Consider the following 18435-nt stretch of genomic DNA (forward strand, 5'->3'; position numbering starts at 1 on the left):
TTAAACAACATATAGATAGAAAATAATGCTTTCTCTAAAGCTGTATCTCCACAGGACCATCACTATTTCCATATAAAACATAACCAATCCTTTACAAAAATCAGATGAGATAAAATATATGAAAGTACCTATCACAGTTTCTGATGCACAGCAGGCACCTGATAAATAAAAATTCTTTACAAAGCTTAAAGCAGTACATAAATATAATGCATTTGTATTACCTACCATTCTAGTTTTGTCTTAAGACTATTTTAGAAGTGTGGTGCATTGGATCATATCATAGGCAAATGCAACATAAACAGATTCACCCATATGTGCTCAAGAGAGAGGGTGGAGGTGGAACCCAGGCACAAAACAGACAGCAAAACAACAGGACAGAAAGTTCTCCAGAATAGTTCCCAGAAATCTTTTTTTCTACCTATACCTCAGCCAGTTTCACGGCTTTAAATAGCATATTGATGTCTAATAGGCATTTCAAATCAACATGGACAAAACTGAACTCTAAATCTCTGACCCCTCTCCTGGGGGAAACAAACACCAAAAACCTGTTTCTACCCTCGTTATCCCTATATCTCAATATATGGGGATGCCATTGTTGCAGCTACTCAGGACAAAAAAACTTGGTCACTCTTAACTCCTCTCTCACTCTCACACCCCACACATCCAAACCATTAATAAAACCTGTAGCTCTACCTTCAAAGAACATGCATAATCTTTCTACTTCTCATTACCTCTAACCACTGCTACCATACTGGCCACCAATCCGCTCACCTGGACTACTGCAATAGCCCGTCTTCTCCTTGTTTTCACTCTTTCCTTGCTATGGTCTATTCTCCCCATAGATACCAGAGTGATCTTAAAACACTGCAGATCTTTCACGTTAAAACCCTCCAATAGCTTTCTACAACATTCTGGCCTGCATTCTATTGCTACGACCTCATCTTCTACTCTTCTTACTTGTTTACTGTGCTCCAGCCACACTGGCCTTGCTTTTCCTTGAACATCCTACACATATATTCACCTACTTACTGTTTCCTCTGCCTGGAACACTCTCTTTCAGATACTCACATGGCTTAATCCCTTATTTCCTTTAACAGAAACCGCTCCTAATTCCCAGCACTCCTTATCCTGTATTTTCCTTCCATGGTACTTACAACGAGTTGGTATACATATATATTTAAACACACACATACACACAAATTATCTTTCTCCTCTATAATGCAAATTCAACAGGGCAAAAACTGTGTGTTTTGTTCACTTCTGTATCCCCAATATGTGAAACAGTCCCTGGCATACAGTAGGCACTCAACAAATAAATACTTGTTTTAAAAAAAAAGTGACTAGTGAGACAGATAGCAAGAGAATTGACAGACAGCATACACATGAGCAGGAGGCACAATTTAACCAGTTCAAAATGTCTGCCATTCCATTGCTCAGAGTCCTGAGATAGGAGACAACAATCCACTATTCCCTTAGTTGGATATCTCTTATGCATGTATGTTTGCATTGTGCTAAATGTGATGATGACACATAGCATTTTTTTTTTTTTTTTTAAACTGTATATAACTCAAATGAAAAATAGGTCTTTATTAATTCCCTCAAAGGGAAAGACTGTGTCTTATTCACTTTTAAATTCCAAACATTTATACATAGCATACGAAGGATACTGGAATAAATAATCATTACGCCAATGTCCCATGCCTAATAGAAAACAAGGGTTAAAAAATAACCATGAATATATATATATAGTCATACTTTAAGTGAATATATAGTAGACTGTTAGCATGTGTCATATCCCTTATCTTAAGAAGCTCTCAGCAATAATAATATTTGTATGTCACTTTAGAATTTTTTTTTTTTTTTTTAAATCATCATTTTATTGAGATATATTCACATACCACGCAGTCATACAAAACAAATTGTACTTTCGATTGTTTACAGTACCATTACATAGTTGTACATTCATCACCTAAATCAATCCCTGACACCTTCATTAGCACACACACAAAAATAACAAGAATAATAATTAGAGTGAAAAAGAGCAATTGAAGTAAAAAAGAACACTGGGTACCTTTGTCTGTCTGTTTCCCTCCCCTACTTTTCTACACATCCATCCATAAACTAGACAAAGTGGTGTTTGGTCCTTATGGCTTTCCCAATCCCATTGTCACCCCTCATAAGCTACATTTTTATACAACTGTCTTCGAGATTCATGGGTTCTGGGTTGTAGTTTGATAGTTTCAGGTATCCACCACCAGCTACCCCAATTCTTTAGAACCTAAAAAGGGTTGTCTAAAGTGTGCATAAGAGTGCCCACCAGAGTGACCTCTCGGCTCCTTTTGGAATCTCTCTGCCACTGAAGCTTATTTCATTTCTTTTCACATCCCCCTTTTGGTCAAGAAGATGTTCTCCGTCCCACGGTGCCAGGTCTACATTCCTCCCTGGGAGTCATATTCCACGTTGCCAGGGAGATTCACTTCCCTGGGTGTCTGATCCCACGTAGGGGGGAGGGCAGTGATTTCACCTTTCAAGTTGGCTTAGCCAGAGAGAGACAGGGCCACATCTGAGCAACAAAGAGGCATTCAGGAGGAGACTCTTAGGCACAAATACAGGGAGGCCTAGCCTCTCCTTTGCAGCAACCGTCTTCCCAAGGGTAAAACTTATGGTAGAGGGCTCAACCCATCAAACCACCAGTCCCCTATGTCTGTGGTCATGTTAGCAACCATGGAGGTGGGGTAGGCGAATACCCCTGCATTCTCCACAGGCTCCTCAAGGGGGCACTACATCTTTTTTTTTTTTTTTTTTTCCCCTTGTTTGTCTTTTTTCTTTTTTTTTTTTTTTTTTTTTTTAACTTTCCCTTCTTTTTTCAAATCACCTGTATGAAAAAAAAGTTAAAAGAAAACAAACATACAATAAAAGAGCATTTCAAAGAGACCATAGCAAGGGAGTAAGAAAAAGACAACTAACCTAAGATAACTGCTTAACTTCCAACATGTTCCTACTTTACCCCAAGAAAGTTACATAATATAGCAACATTTCAGTGAACTTGTTCCTACTACAACCATCAGAAATTAACAGACCATAGTCATTTCTGGGCATCCCCAGAACGTTAAATAGCTTATCTGTTCTTCCTGGATTATTGTTCCCCCTTCCTTAATTGCTCTCTACTGCTAGTTCCCCTACATTCTACATTATAAACCATTTGTTTTACATTTTTCAAAGTTCACATTAGTGGTAGCATATAATATTTCTCTTTTTGTGCCTGGCTTATTTCGCTCAGCATTATGTCTTCAAGGTTCATCCATGTTGTCATATGTTTCACCAGATCGTTCCTTCTTACTGCCGCGTAGTATTCCATCGTGTGTATATACCACATTTTATTTATCCACTCATCTGTTGAAGGACATTTGGGTTGTTTCCATCTCTTGGCAATTGTGAATAATGCTGCTATGAACATTGGCGTGCAGATATCTGTTCGTGTCACTGCTTTCCGATCTTCCGGGTATATACCAAGGAGTGCAATCGCTGGATCGAATGGTAGCTCTATATCTAGTTTTCTAAGGAACTGCCAGACTGACTTCCAGAGTGGCTGAACCATTATACAGTCCCACCAACAATGAATAAGAGTTCCAATTTCTCCACATCCCCTCCAGCATTTGTAGTTTCCTGTTTGTTTAATGGCAGCCATTCTAACCGGTGTTAGATGGTATCTCATTGTGGTCTTAATTTGCATCTCTCTAATAGCCAGTGAAGCTGAACATTTTTTCATGTGTTTCTTGGTCATTTGTATTTCCTCTTCAGAGAACTGTCTTTTCATATCTTTTGCCCATTTTATAATTGGGCTGTCTGTACTATTGTCATTGAGTTGTAGGATTTCTTTGTATATGCAAGATATCAGTCTTTTGTCAGATACATGGTTTCCAAAAATTTTTTCCCATTGAGTTGGCTGCCTCTTTACCTTTTTGAGAAATTCCTTTGAGGTGCAGAAACTTCTAAGCTTGAGGAGTTCCCATTTATCTATTTTCTCTTTTGTTGCTTGTGCTTTGGGTGTAAAGTCTAGGAAGTGGCCTCCTAATACAAGGTCTTGAAGATGTTTTCCTACATTATCTTCTAGGAGTTTTATGGTACTTTCTTTTATATTGAGATCTTTGGTCCATTTTGAGTTAATTTTTGTGTAGGGGGTGAGGTAGGGGTCCTCTTTCATTCTTTTGGATATGGATATCCAACTCTCCCAGCCCCATTTGTTGAAAAGACCATTATGGCTCAGTTCGGTGACTTTGGGGGCCTTATCAAAGATCAGTCGGCCATAGATCTGAGGGTCTATCTCTGAATTCTCAATTCGATTCCATTGATCTATATGTCTATCTTTGTGCCAGTACCATGCTGTCTTGGCAACTGTGGCTTTATAATAAGCTTCAAAGTCAGGGAGTGTAAGTCCTCCCACTTCGTTTTTCTTTTTTAGAGTGTCTTTAGCAATTCGAGGCATCTTCCCTTTCCAAATAAATTTGATAACTAGCTTTTCCAAGTCTGCAAAGTAGGTTGTTGGAATTTTGATTGGGATTGCATTGAATCTGTAGATGAGTTTGGGTAGAATTGACATCTTAATGACATTTAGCCTTCCTATCCATGAACATGGAATATTTTTCCATCTTTTAAGGTCCCCTTCTATTTCTTTTAGTAGAGTTATGTAGTTTTCTTTGTATAGGTCTTTTACATCTTTGGTTAAGTTGATTCCTAGGTACTTGATTTTTTTAGTTGCTATTGAAAATGGTATCTTTTTCTTGAGTGTCTCTTCAGTTTGTTCATTTCTAGCATATAGAAACATTACTGACTTATGTGCATTAATCTTGTATCCCGCTACTTTGCTAAATTTGTTTATTAGCTCTAGTAGGTGTATCGTTGATTTCTCAGGGTTTTCTAGATATAAGATCATATCATCTGCAAACAATGACAGTTTTACTTCTTCTTTTCCAATTTGGATGCCTTTTATTTCTTTGTCTTGCCGGATTGCCCTGGCTAGCACTTCCAGCACAATGTTGAATAACAGTGGTGACAGCGGGCATCCTTGTCTTGTTCCTGATCTTAGAGGGAAGGCTTTCAGTCTCTCACCATTGAGTACTATGCTGGCTGTGGGTTTTTCATATATGCTCTTTATCATGTTGAGGAAGTTTCCTTCAATTCCTACCTTTTGAAGTGTTTTTATCAAAAAGGGATGTTGGATTTTGTCAAATGCTTTTTCAGCATCTATTGAGATGATCAATTGATTTTTCCCTTTCGAGTTTTTAATGTGTTGTAATACATTGATTGTTTTTCTGATGTTGAACCATCCTTGCATGCCTGGAATGAACCCCACTTGGTCATGGTGTATGATTTTTTTAATGTGTCTTTGGATTCGATTTGCAAGTATTTTGTTGAGGATTTTTGCATCTATATTCATTAGGGAGATTGGCCGGTAGTTTTCCTTTTTTGTAGCATCTTTGCCTGGTTTTGGTATTAGATTGATGTTAGCTTCATAAAATGAGTTAGGTAGTGTTCCATTTTTTTCAATGTTTTGAAAGAGTTTGAGTAAGATTGGTGTCAGTTCTTTCTGGAAAGTTTGGTAGAATTCCCCTGTGAAGCCATCTGGCCCTGGGCATTTATTTGTGGGAAGATTTTTGATGACTGATTGGATCTCTTTGCTTGTGATGGGTTGGTTGAGGTCTTCTATTTCTTCTCTGGTCAGTCTAGGTTGTTCATATGTTTCCAGGAAATTGTCCATTTCTTCTACATTATCCAGTTTGTTGCCATACAGTTGTTCATAATATCCTCTTATAATTTTTTTAATTTCTTCAGGATCTGCAGTTATGTCACCTTTTTCATTCATTATTTTGTTGATATGGGTCTTCTCTCTTTTTGATTTTGTCAGTCTAGCTAGGGGCTTGTCAATCTTGTTGATCTTCTCAAAGAACCAACTTTTGGTGATATTTATCCTTTCTATTGTTTTTTTGTTCTCTATGTCATTTATTTCTGCTTTAATCCTTGTTATTTCTTTTCTTCTACTTGGTTTAGGATTGGTTTGCTGTTCATTTTCTAGCTTCTTCAGTTGATCCATTAGTTCTTTGATTTTGGCTCTTTCTTCCTTTTTAATATATGCGTTTAGTGCTATAAATTTCCCCCTTAGCACTGCTTTTGCTGCATCCCATAGGTTTTGGTATGTTGTGTTCTCATTTTCATTCGTCTCTATATATTTAGCAATTTCTCTTGCTATTTCTTCTTTAACCCACTGATTGTTTAGGAGTGTGTTGTTTAACCTCCAGGTATTTGTGAATTTTCTAAGTCTCTGATGGTTATTGACTTCTAATTGTATTCCATTGTGGTCAGAGAATGTGCTTTGAATGATTTCAATCTTTTTAAATTTATTGAGGCTTGTTTTATGTCCCAGCATATGATCTATTCTGGAGAAAGTTCCGTGAGCACTAGAAAAGTATGTGTATCCTGGTGATTTGGGATGTAATGTCCTGTAGATGTCTGTTAAATCTAATTCATTTATCAGATTGTTTAGGTTTTCAATTTCCTTATTGGTCTTCTGTCTGGTTGATCTATCTATAGGAGAGAGTGATGTGTTGAAGTCTCCCACAATTATTGTGGAAACATCAATTGCTTCCTTTAGTTTTGCCAATGTTTCTCTCATGTATTTTGTGGCACCTTGATTGGGTGCATAGACATTTACGATTGTTATTTCTTCTTGCTGAATTGCCCCTTTTATTAGTACGTAGTGGCCTTCTTTGTCTCTCAAAACATCCCTGCATTTGAAGTCTATTTTATCTGAGATTAATATTGCTACACCTGCTTTCTTTTGGCTGTAGCTTGCATGAAATATTTTTTTCCATCCTTTCACTTTCAATTTCTTTGTGTCCCTGTGTCTAAGATGAGTCTCTTGTATGCAACATATTGATGGTTCATTTTTTTTTGATCCATTCTGCGAATCTATATCTTTTAATTGGGGAGTTTAATCCATTTACATTCAACGTTAAAACCGTGAAGGCATTTCTTGAATCGGCCATCTTATCCTTTGGATTATGTTTGCCATATTTTTCCCTCTCTCTATTAATATCCTTTATTGTACCCATACCGAATCTCTTTAGTACTGAACCTTTCTCCAAGTCTCTCTGTCCTGTCTTTGTTTCTCTGTCTGTAGGGCTCCCTTTAGTATCTCCAGTAGGGCAGGTCTCTTGTTAGCAAATTCTCTCAGCATTTCTTTGTCTGTGAAAAATTTAAGCTCTCCCTCAAATTTGAAGGAGAGCTTTGCTGGATAAAGTATTCTTGGCTGGAAATTCCTCTCTCTCAGAATTTTAAATATATCGTGCCATTGCCTTCTCGCCTCTATGGTGGCTGCTGAGTAGTCACTACTTAGTCTTATGCTGTTTCCTTTGTATGTGGTGAATTGCTTTTCTCTTGCTGCTTTCAGAACTTGCTCCTTCTCTTCTATGTTTGACAGTGTGATCAGTATATGTCTCGGAGTGGGTTTTTTTGGATTTATTCTATTTGGAGTTCGCTGAGCATTTATGATTTGTGTATTTATGTTGTTTAGAAGATTTGGGAAGTTTTCCCCAACAATTTCTTTGAATACTCTTCCTAGACCTTTACCCTTTTCTTCCCCTTCTGGGACACCAATGAGTCTTATATTCGGACGTTTCATATTATCTATCATATCCCTGAGGTCCATTTCGAGTTTTTCAATTTTTTTCCCCATTCTTTCTTTTATGCTTTCATTTTCCATTCTGTCATCTTCCAGGTCACTGATTCGTTGTTCAACTTCCTCTAGTCTTGTACTATGAGTGTCCAGAATCTTTTTAATTTGGTCAACAGTTTCTTTAATTTCCATAAGATCATCCATTTTTTTATTTAGTCTTGCAATGTCTTCTTTATGCTCTTCTAGGGTCTTCTTGATTTCCTTCATATCCCGTACTAGGGTCTCATTGTTCATCTTTAGTTCTTTGAGTAGCTGCTCTAGGTGTGTCTCTTCTGGTCTTTTGATTTGGGTGCTTGGGCTTGGGTTATCCATATCGTCTGGTTTTTTCATATGCTTTATAATTTTCTGTTGTTTTTGGCCTCGTGGCATTTGCTGTCCTTGATAGGGTTCTTTTAGGGTTTGTAGACCAGTTGAAGTCCTTATCTCTAATTTATCAGATCTACAGCTTCGTGGAGTACACTTTCTCTAACTAACCAGCAGGTGGCGTCCACGAGCCACCTGTTCTCCACAAGCCAGATCTCCCCTGCTTAGCCTTTTTGGTGAGTGGGGGAGTGAGTCTTGTGGGGCCCAATTGGTGTCCCAAGCTTGCGTGTGTAGTTGGTGTTGCCTGCCCTGTATGTAGGGCGTGTTTCTGGGCAGTCGGGGAGGGGGGGGTGGCCCTAACAATCAAATCTCCCTGATGATCCTAGAGTTTTAAAGCTACTGCAATAGTCTAATCCTTCAGTTCAGTCCTGCCACAGTTTGTCTCTGCCACTGACCCACAAGTCTTTGGTATTGGCGTATGGCTCCTGAGACTTGCAAGTGGGCCCCTCTTCCAGGCTGTGCACCCCGGGTCCTCTGTTGAGGGATGACTGTGCTATGTCACAGGTGAGTGCCGTCCCCCCAGGGCAGTTCTGGGCTGCTGGGCTGTGTTGGGAGGCTCCCAGTCTGCTCAAATGATGGCTGAATGGGGCTCTGTTAATTCACACTGCTCCCCCTTCCCAGCTCTGGGACATTCAGCTGAGGTTGCAGGGAAGGCTAATGTCCACGCCCAGTTTTGTGGTGTGTGCCTGTTATTTGAAGCACTTCCGTCACACTGGGTTGTCTGGGGCAGCTCTGGGCTATGGGGCTGGCGATGGGCAGGAGTGTTTCCTGTCCACCAGGATGGTGGCTGTGAGCGGACACCCCCCTTTTCTTGGGAAGTTGTGTTGTTTAGTGAATTTTCTCAGCCACTGGATTATTGCCTTTTGTCTCAGAGCTCTCTTATTTCTGCTCTTGACTTGACGTGCCCAAATTTCAATTCTTTGAAGCTTTCTGTATTGAGCTTCTTAGAGTAATTGTTTTAGAAAAAGCAAAAAGGATTTAAAAAAAAAAAAAAAAAAAAAAAAAACGGCCCTCCTCAGAGATCTAATGGGTTATTGAAATGCTAATAGACAAAGCAACCAGGGCCATTAAGGAAAGGTGCCCTGGGCAGAGAGATCAGCCTTGCTTCGGGATTTGCATATGCGCCTCAAGGCCTGATCTCCGCCCTTCCCCTTTCTGTGTTCACCAGAACTCCAAAAATCCTCTGCTTTTACTTTGGAGCTTCTCGTGTTGTTTTCCTTCTATGCCCGTCTCCTCTCTGCTGGGCTGGCTGCTCTCAGAGTCTCTGGTGTCTGGCCTCAGTCTATCTATGGTTGGAGTTTGAATCAGTAGAATGAGTTTCTGATGAGAGCAGCCACTGCAATTCTCCCTTCTCCTTCCTGGAGCTGACAGCCCCTCCTCCCCCGGGACTGAGCCTGGCAGGGAGGGGCGCGGGTCCCCTGGCCGCAAAAACTTACAGATTTCGGTGATCTCAACAGTTCCACGTTTTCATGAGTGTTGTATGAAGTATGCCCAAAGACAGATTGCTCTGTGGTGTCCAGTCCACGCAGTTCCTGGCTTTTTACCTACTTTCCTGGAGGAGTAACTAAAACATACAGCTCACCAGTCTGCCATCTTGCCCCGCCCGGCAGCATTTTTAAAATAACATGGTGGTCAACCAAAGAAACAGTGATCTGTTTCAAGGGTAGAGAAAAAATTGTGTTGAACTTTTCGACAAGCATATTATATTGTTTGGGTAATTTGAGAGATTTTCAAGGCGAATTCTGACTATCCTTCATTTCTACCCCTAGACCTAATGCCAGCATGAAATATGAATCTGTGGTAGAAGCTTGGGCCCTGAAGTCAAGTTTTGGCACTGCGATTCATTAGATAATGTGACACCAGGCAAGTTACTCAGTCTCTCTAAAGCATTGTTTCTCACCCATAAGATGGAAATAATATACCTGCTTTGTAGGGTGGTTGTGAGGATAAACAAAAAAATGCACGTAAAGCACCAATGGCTGTCATATGGTAGGTGATTAGCATAGTAACTGCTTATTGTTATTATTAAAGATTTAATGAGCATATTTAACACACCTGAAATATTTTATCCTTTCTTAAAAGTAGCTCTAACTGGATTGCTTGTTCTAAAATTGCTTTTAAATTTCAAGTTACAACTGAAGACTTCAAAGAAAATAAAGTGAGCCATAGATTCAACAATTTTTATTGTCTAATATCTCACTAACAGGGCCACCTCAATGACAAGTTTATAATCCTGCTCAGCTATGGTTTTTGAGTCTTTTGTGACTAATTACACAAACTATGAATACCTTAAAAGATACCTGATAATCCTTCTTATTAATAGATTGCTTCCTCTTTACTGCTGGCTGCCTACTTCACCTCCTAGCTACTCCAAACTTACCAAAAAAATTGGGAACCCATGGTGTGTCAGTGGTCCCCAAGACCACTCCTAGTGTGATGATTTGCGAGGACTTAAGGGCTCAGAAGTTGTTATATTTTCATACAGCTTTGATTTATTAGAGTGAAAGGATACAGAGCAGGATTAATAAAGGAAAAAAAGTGTATTGGGTGGAGTCTGGATGATATCAGGCATAAGCTTCTAGAGACTCCTCCCAAAGGAGTTGCAGAGGACATGCTTAATTAATCCCTCAGTAACTAACTGTAGCAACATGTGTGAAATGATTTTGCCAAGGAAAATCTTTTGTGTCTAAGAGCCCAGGGTTTTTATGGGAGCCAGCCACCAAATCTTCAGACCCCCAGAAGAAAAGCAGGCATTCACCATAAATCATATTGTTTGCACAAATTATCTAGACAAGCCAGTACAACATGGATCAAGGCTCCAGGGATGTAAATCACTCTTATCAGTTAATAACACAACAGGGAAAATTTCAAGAGCTCAATTCCCAGGAGTTAGCCAAGAGCCAATTACACAAGCAAACCCTTCTGAAAATGTGCAAGATTTGAGCAACTCAGAACTGCTGGGTTAACTCTTCTACACACATGGCAAATAAAGACATACAACTCAAGGCATGAAGATTGACTACAGATTATGTAAACTACTTAAAAGACACACCCCACATAGTGAGCCCACCCATTCCTTTCTAAGCATAGATCATTCTCCCCACATCTACCTTCTTACTCTAGAGGTTAGTGAAGCATAGGAGAAAGAATCATGTTAAAAGCCTCATAATGAAACAGACAGAGCTACTGCTTTATATCTCATTCTCCTTTTCAAAATCAAAGGCCAGAAGACGAAACAGAATACCAAGAACAGTATTTTTCAAACCCTGTTCCTCAAGAAGTGTTAATAGGTATTGTACAAATAAAGGGTTTGATGGCCAAATAGGTTTGGGGACTAATATATACTATACACATTGCTTGGTGATTTACAATGTCTGTTAGCATATTAAAAGCACTGAGAAGTCCTGTTTAAAAAAATAAAGAAAAATTTATAAATCTAGTCATTTACCAAATTTATTCTGCCAGGAAAAATTTTTGAGGGGAACACCTATTACTATCTGGAGGAATACTTTTGGGGAAACCCTCAAATAGAAATATTTTGCCAGATGTTCAAGGACAAGGTAGCATACCAGAATAAAAAGGAACTATGTTCATACTATCCCAGTCATAGCATAGGTGATCCTCAATGTATTTGGAAATTCTTTTATTATCTTTCCCAATTAAGAACCACACATCAATTTCATGATTATTTAATGACTAGAATGATAGCAACACTGGCATCAATGCTGAGGAAACTGGCGATGACAATGCAATCAATAATAAGAAAATGTAATGAGCTGACCAGTGAAAAGGCAAAAACCTGACTGCAAGGTCAGATTTAATAAATGTATTGATTTTTGATTTTGGCAAGAGACAAGGCTGTCATCAAAGATTTTAGCCCAAACAAAGGATGGCCTAATTATTTTGTGAAAATAACCAGTATGTATAAAATCAGTATTCAAGGGAAAGGTGCAAGCACTAATACTGGCATCCCAGAAATTATGTAGCAGAACTGGCAAAAGTCATCCAGGAAAGAAGTCAAAACCTAAATACGGTTCACATATCTAGTAATAAGTGTTCTTTGTCACTGACTGCTATAAAAACACCTCTCTGGGTCACTGATGACAACCACAGGTCTTCTCATAATAAAATGGGGGCTGGAAAGTAGAAATAAAGTTTGAAGAGAAAGAGGAAAACAGAAGATTATAAGTTCCTCAAACTTATTTTCCTCAGTCCAAACTTATCCTTTTCCTTGCTCCTGATAACTACCTTCAAAATCATTCCTATTCCCATTACTCTTAAGACTGTGAAATGCCCAACCTCATCTTTCCCTTTCTGCTCCACTCTAGGGCTCCTATTTCTAAATATGCTTCAGAATGTTCACTATTTATGAGCCCCATCATCACCAGAAAGGAGGCAAGGAAAAGAAGTAGAAGTTTCACAAGTAATTCAACATAAATCATAAATTGCGTCATTTGGAACAACTTTGCTTTACTTCCAGAATAAATCTAACCGGTGTTCTAAGTTATATAATCAGTCTTTTCACAAAGAAAACATGAACAAAGAAGAACTGGTAAATCTTACCTGATGCTTCATGTAATGATTCATGTAAGGTGTTGCCATTTTGCTAACTTTGAGGCAAAATGGACATAACAAGTTCTTAGTGTTTTCGTGGGATGCTCTAAAATGAGTTTCCACATCAGAAAATGATGATGATCTATACTGGCAAACCTAGAAATATAAAGAAGGTTTAGTTTAATTTGAACATTTATAATAGACATGCAATTAAATCAAAGTAGCAATGATGAGTCATTTGCTTAGAAGAACATTAGGTATGTACTAGAACTAATTCAGCTCTGCTGCCTATACAAGCAAGACTCCTGTTACTGCAAATAATAAAGATAATCTTTGAGACAGAAAAATTATGTCTTAAAGTTTAGGGATATATTCCAAAACATAACTAGATCCCCTTCTTCTTTTCATCCCCTATTATCTTGACTTCAATTTTCAAGCTCTTACACCTTTTGTCCTATTAAGATATTCCTGCTATATAAAGCAGAATATTCTCTTCTTTGGATGTTAAATGTCATCTAGGCTATGCCAGCAGCAATTTATTTTTATCTTGCTTGACTATTATTGGGAGCCACTTTAAATTCTGGTAAAATATTGGTCACAAAGCATTTATTTGGGCTCTCTATAATTAACAGCATGTCCTATTTCTCTGGCATGCCTATAGTCTTCCCTATATGGTAATGTAAGTTCCAGCAGGGCTTTTCTTTGTTTATACAGGGGTCAGCAAACTATGGTTCACAGGCCAAATCCAACCCACCACCGCCACATAAAATGCAAGAGTTGATACATACAATTCCGCTAATGAATTATTTATTAGAGGCAGTTCAGTTCAGTAACTTAAAAAAACAATATTATTTTGTGATACATGAAAATTAAACAAACACCTAAGTACACAATAAAATGTGTGTGTACCTGGCAAATATATGGCATTTCACCGGGTTTATGAGTGTCCTTCATATGTTGTAAAAGAATATGTTCTGATTCAAATGATAATTCACAGATTTTACAAATGGCTGAAAGTGGAAAAAAAGACATTACACCATTTTAAGGATAAGTAGAAATAAGTAACTCATTTTGTATAGCCATAAGAACAGCGACAACAGTAATAATAGTAATACTAGTAGTGGTGATGGTGGTTCTAACAATTCTACAGTTGCTAACGCTGCAGCACTGTTCTAAGCACTTTACTTAATTCTCAAAATATCACTGAAGAAAGTACTACTATTATCCCCATTTTTTCAGACAAGGAACCGGAGGCACAAAAAGATTAAGTAACTTGCCTGAGATCTCACTGGCAAGAGGTACAGCTGGGATTTGAATTCAAGCTCTGTGATTTTAACTACTATTGTAGTTATTTTTCTTATTAAAGTTTAAATCAAAGCCATTGATGTCATATTTGGAAACCATGGAATCTGAATTTTCTAATTTAGCCCCCTAAATACAATGCATGAGTTATGTCAAGGGAGTTTGCATTAATGTTTACAAGAGGGACTTCAATATTAGTAATTAATTTTATTTAAAAGTTTATGAAACTTAAAACTTGTCATTTTCAATTTTGCTTTCAAATTACAAAAAAGTTTATCCTTATTCTTATTTTTCTATCAGAAGGTTTGAGGTTTCCTTGTCAAAATCAAGAATATTCAGCACTTAAGTGAAATTGTAACTTACTAGAAAATTCATGGGGTGTGTGCGTACTTTCAATGTGACACTGCAATTGGAATGGTGTGGGATACTGACGGTAGCAGTGCTGGCAGGTGGTATGGTTTTCCCAGCTCTCACTGTTCTGCTTCTCAAGTTCCAAATGGTGTTTCATGTGGTTCATAAACCTACAAAAGATAACAGGTACAAAAATTCAGATTCAAAAAAAAAATCCCACAAATATCTGGACCTAAATTTTTAAAATATAGTTGCACTACTTAAATTAAAATTTCTAAGGGACCTGCCTCAATCAAGATGGCAGAGTGAGACACTCCAAGGCTGCCTGCAAACAGAAGCTTTGACCAGTAAGAAGTGGCAGAAACACCTTTCTCAAAGTTTCAGATAAAAGAATTCCAGTAACAGCGCGAGTATCAAATTAAGAAAAAGGCAACTTAGAAGCAGTAGGATCTCCTGGTGCCCCTGCTGGCCCCTCCCCTATTCCTTCACTGCTGCATACAGAGCTGGCCCATGCTCCCAGTGTGAGTCCCTGGTTCCAGTTCTGGAGGGAGCAGAGTAACCCTCATGCACATACTGAGAGTATGTAAGTCTGACCAAATCTGTCTGTTGATAGCCTGAAGGACTGAGCCAGGACACTTGTCACAGGCTTGCCATCCCAGAGCTCGCCCTGTATGTAGAAGGTAGCTCACAGAACTCTCCTACAGAACACTGTGGGAGATCACTCAATTTGCAGCTGCCTAGGGCAAGGGGAGCTGGTGAGGGACATTTAGTGCAGTGCCTGAGGCCTTGAAGAAATGCTGTTTCCTAGGGAAGAGGGAATATTTGTATTCATGTAAATGGGAGAATTCCTAAGTTATGCACGCATGCCCAGAAAGGATGGGGAGGACCCTATGATTTTGCCTATAGCTATTTTCTAAACTCATTGTATAGCTAAGCTCTTAAGGAGAGCACTTGTAAAAGTCAATCTGCAAAGACTTTGAGAAGGATGTTTTCTTTTTTTCCTTATTTCTGTAAGCTCCTGGCATTCAAGAAATCTCTGTCAAAACACTAGCTGAATACAAGCTTAAGTAAAAGAGGACTAGGGGTGTAAATTCCAGTGATAACACATTAAAATATAAACATGTCCAGATTTCAACAAAAGATTACAAAACATATAAACAAGCAAACAAAACGGTAGCAATGGCTGAAGCAAATTAGAAGGTTAAAGTATTAAAAATCATCACAGAGGAGGACCAGACTTGGGACATACCAGATAAAGACTTTTAAAAAATGCTCTTAAACATGCTTAAAGAGCTAAAGGAAAACATGGATAAAGAACTAAGGGATATTAGGAAAACAAGAGATGAACACAAAGAGAATATCAACAGAGATGAAAAATTATGAAAATGAACCAAACAGAGCTGAATATCCAAGTAACAAGAAATGTAAAATTCCCTAGAGGGGTACAACAGTATATTGGAGTGGCAGAAGAAAGAATCAGTGAACTTGAAGATAAGATGATTGAAATCAACCAATCTGAGGAACAAAGGAAAAAAGATGACGTGAACAGAGCCTGAGGAACGTGTAGGACACCATCACATGTACCAATATACACATTGTGCGAGTACCAGAAGGAGAAGAAAGGACAGAGAGAGAAAAAAATCTCTTAGGCCTTAAAGCCCTCTAGATAAGTGTGCACTTTAAATAATCATTTTCATTAAGTGGCTCAGTAAATATTTTTCTTTTCATCTTTGTTTTAAAACCACTGATATAGTTAACATGAAATATCAGTAATTTACTATAATTCAATCATTATCTCTGGTTTTAAACATGTTTTTCATAAGGAAAAACAGCAGGTTTCTTTTCCATACATGAAATATTATTCACAACTTAAAATAAAAAACTTGAAGGAAACCATACCATCAAAAGCAGCTAGTCACGAGAGAAACCTTTTAAAGGCCTTGAAGAAACACAATAGGTTCCAGTGGTTTAAAAGGCTAATTACTGGTATTTGTACTTGTGTCTTGGTTTCTAAATGGATGTAGTAGCAATTTTAATGCCTAAAATTACAAGAAACTATTGGTTATTTAATAATGACTTACTGTGAGTCCCTAAAGGAAATAACCTTGTTACTAAGTGACATCATCAAATCTAGACAGCAACCATCACGAAGGCTTTAATATTTATCTCTTTTTCATATCTGCAAAGCTCTACTTCTCTTTAGAGCTGGTTATGATATACCTTAAAATATCTTTTTTCCTCCTTTGATTCTAACTTTAGCTCTACTAAAAGTTACTATTAGCAGCTCACATTTTCAAAATGGTAGATGGATATGGGAAAAAAGCAAACTTCTTGCAAGGCTGTTCTCAAAATAAAATAACTAATTGTTTAGGACAACATTCAATGTAGGAAAAAAATATATCCTACAATATGTTGACATGGCAGAGTAGAATTCTCGAGTGATCAATTTCTACCATCCTCTAAAGCATTCAATTTGCCAACCCAGGTTTTACCTAAAGGTAAAATATTACTCAATATATCTAACTTCTTTGGTTATCCAGTGCTTACTGTTCAGATTTCATTTATTAAATAATCAATATTTCAAAAATGATACCAAATGTGGCCAGCTGAAAATTTCCAGAGATTCTGATAAACTAGAAATATATAACCAGTCTTTTGAAACAAAAAACAAAAAGGAATTTTCATTATGTTTAATATTAAATGGAATAACCTTAAGAGAAAAGCCAAAAATTTTCTAAACCATACATAGTATTTGTGAGTAACAAGAAACTAAATCAGCAAGCCACTTTTATTTGCTAACATGATTTTGTGACGTATTTTACTATAAAAAATGGCAAAAAAAAAAATATGGAAACAGGTGACAGAGTTCTATTGTAACACTGTTTCAGTGTTATTTCTCAAAGCACAATTTCCCTTCTATTAAGCTATTGGTACCATTAGCAATTGATGACTGTTAAGGCTTGATAAAAAGAGGTAAAGAAGTGTGAAAACTCAAATAAAAGACACGTGAAAGAGATCTGAAAACTACAAAGCACTACCATAAATGCAGCCTTCATAACTGTTAAAGGTTTATATTACAGTGTATTTCAGGATATTTCTTTGTACTTCATTTTGGACCCAAGAGCTCACCAGAAAATAAAATAAATGTTGGGCCCAGAACCAAACGTACTTAAGAATGCTAGTTACAAATGACGGTTATCAAGAATAAACATAAAAAGATATACACACACACACGTGCACAAGAACACACACACATACACACATGTATGTATATACACCTCACCCAAGTGAAGTATACAGATATCTACAATTTACTTTGAAAAGTATCCAAAAAATCAGATGGTTTTATGGATGAATAGATACATGATAAAGTACAGTAAATGTTAATGGTAGAATTGAGGTGGTAAATACATAGGTGTTCACTGTAAAAGATCATCAATTTTGCTGAATGCTTGAAAATTTTCATAATAAAATGCTGGAAAACGACACTGAATATAAATATAAGGCTATATAACCAATGGGAAAAACCAATCAATATGTCTTGTTACTTTCTTCTTATGACTTCTCTGAGGACGATAGCTATGTAGTATGCCATAAAACTCAAAGAATGCTAAGTATAGGTTCCTAAAATTTAAGGCATACGTGCATAAAATCTTAAAAAATTTCCATTGAGAATTAAATCTGTATTTTAAAATGTGTTAAAATTTAAAATCAGAGTCAAAGACATGTTTCCTAGAACTGGTACTTCTCTAGAGATCAATGCAAAGATCACTCTCTACAAGGTAAATGCGCTAAATAGTATAAATTTAAAAATTTGAGTTTTAAATAAGACTAGTATGGGGGAAGTCAAACTGGATAAAGTGGTTCTTCTCATGATATGAAGAAAAGTAAGATTCAAAAGCAGCTAGTAAATAAAAAATTCTCATGAAAAGACCTAGTACAATGAAAATATAGGGCAAAGAGGTAATATCCCCATAAGTTAAAATAATTTTTGTGGATCTAAGAGTCAAACTCCTAAATACAAGAAAGGACAAAAGCTTTCCAATAAGATAATAATCTGCCTTTGTTCTTACGAGAAAGTGTTAAAATCACTTGTCTAGGATGGCAGGAAATGTTAGGTTGTATAAAGTGAT

At 37.4% G+C, this 18435-nt stretch overlaps 1 protein-coding gene across 3 annotated transcripts in view; it reads right to left on the reverse strand.

Annotated features, from left to right (window-relative positions):
* Positions 1-18435, reverse strand: part of LOC119523003 (zinc finger protein 280C-like) — a 58186-nt gene that overhangs the window by 16512 nt on the left and 23239 nt on the right. For 2 of the 3 annotated variants that reach the window (XM_037821747.1, XM_037821746.1), the window contains exons 11-13: positions 14315-14472; positions 13559-13659; positions 12659-12805 (exon numbers count right to left, since the gene is read on the reverse strand). In XM_037821747.1, the coding sequence (XP_037677675.1) occupies positions 12659-12805; positions 13559-13659; positions 14315-14472 (406 nt within the window). The remainder of the gene's footprint in view (positions 1-12658; positions 12806-13558; positions 13660-14314; positions 14473-18435) is intronic. The other variant, XM_037821748.1, reaches the window with a different exon arrangement.

Source organism: Choloepus didactylus, chromosome X (genome assembly GCF_015220235.1).
Source record: "Choloepus didactylus isolate mChoDid1 chromosome X, mChoDid1.pri, whole genome shotgun sequence".
Lineage (NCBI taxonomy): Eukaryota > Metazoa > Chordata > Mammalia > Pilosa > Megalonychidae > Choloepus > Choloepus didactylus.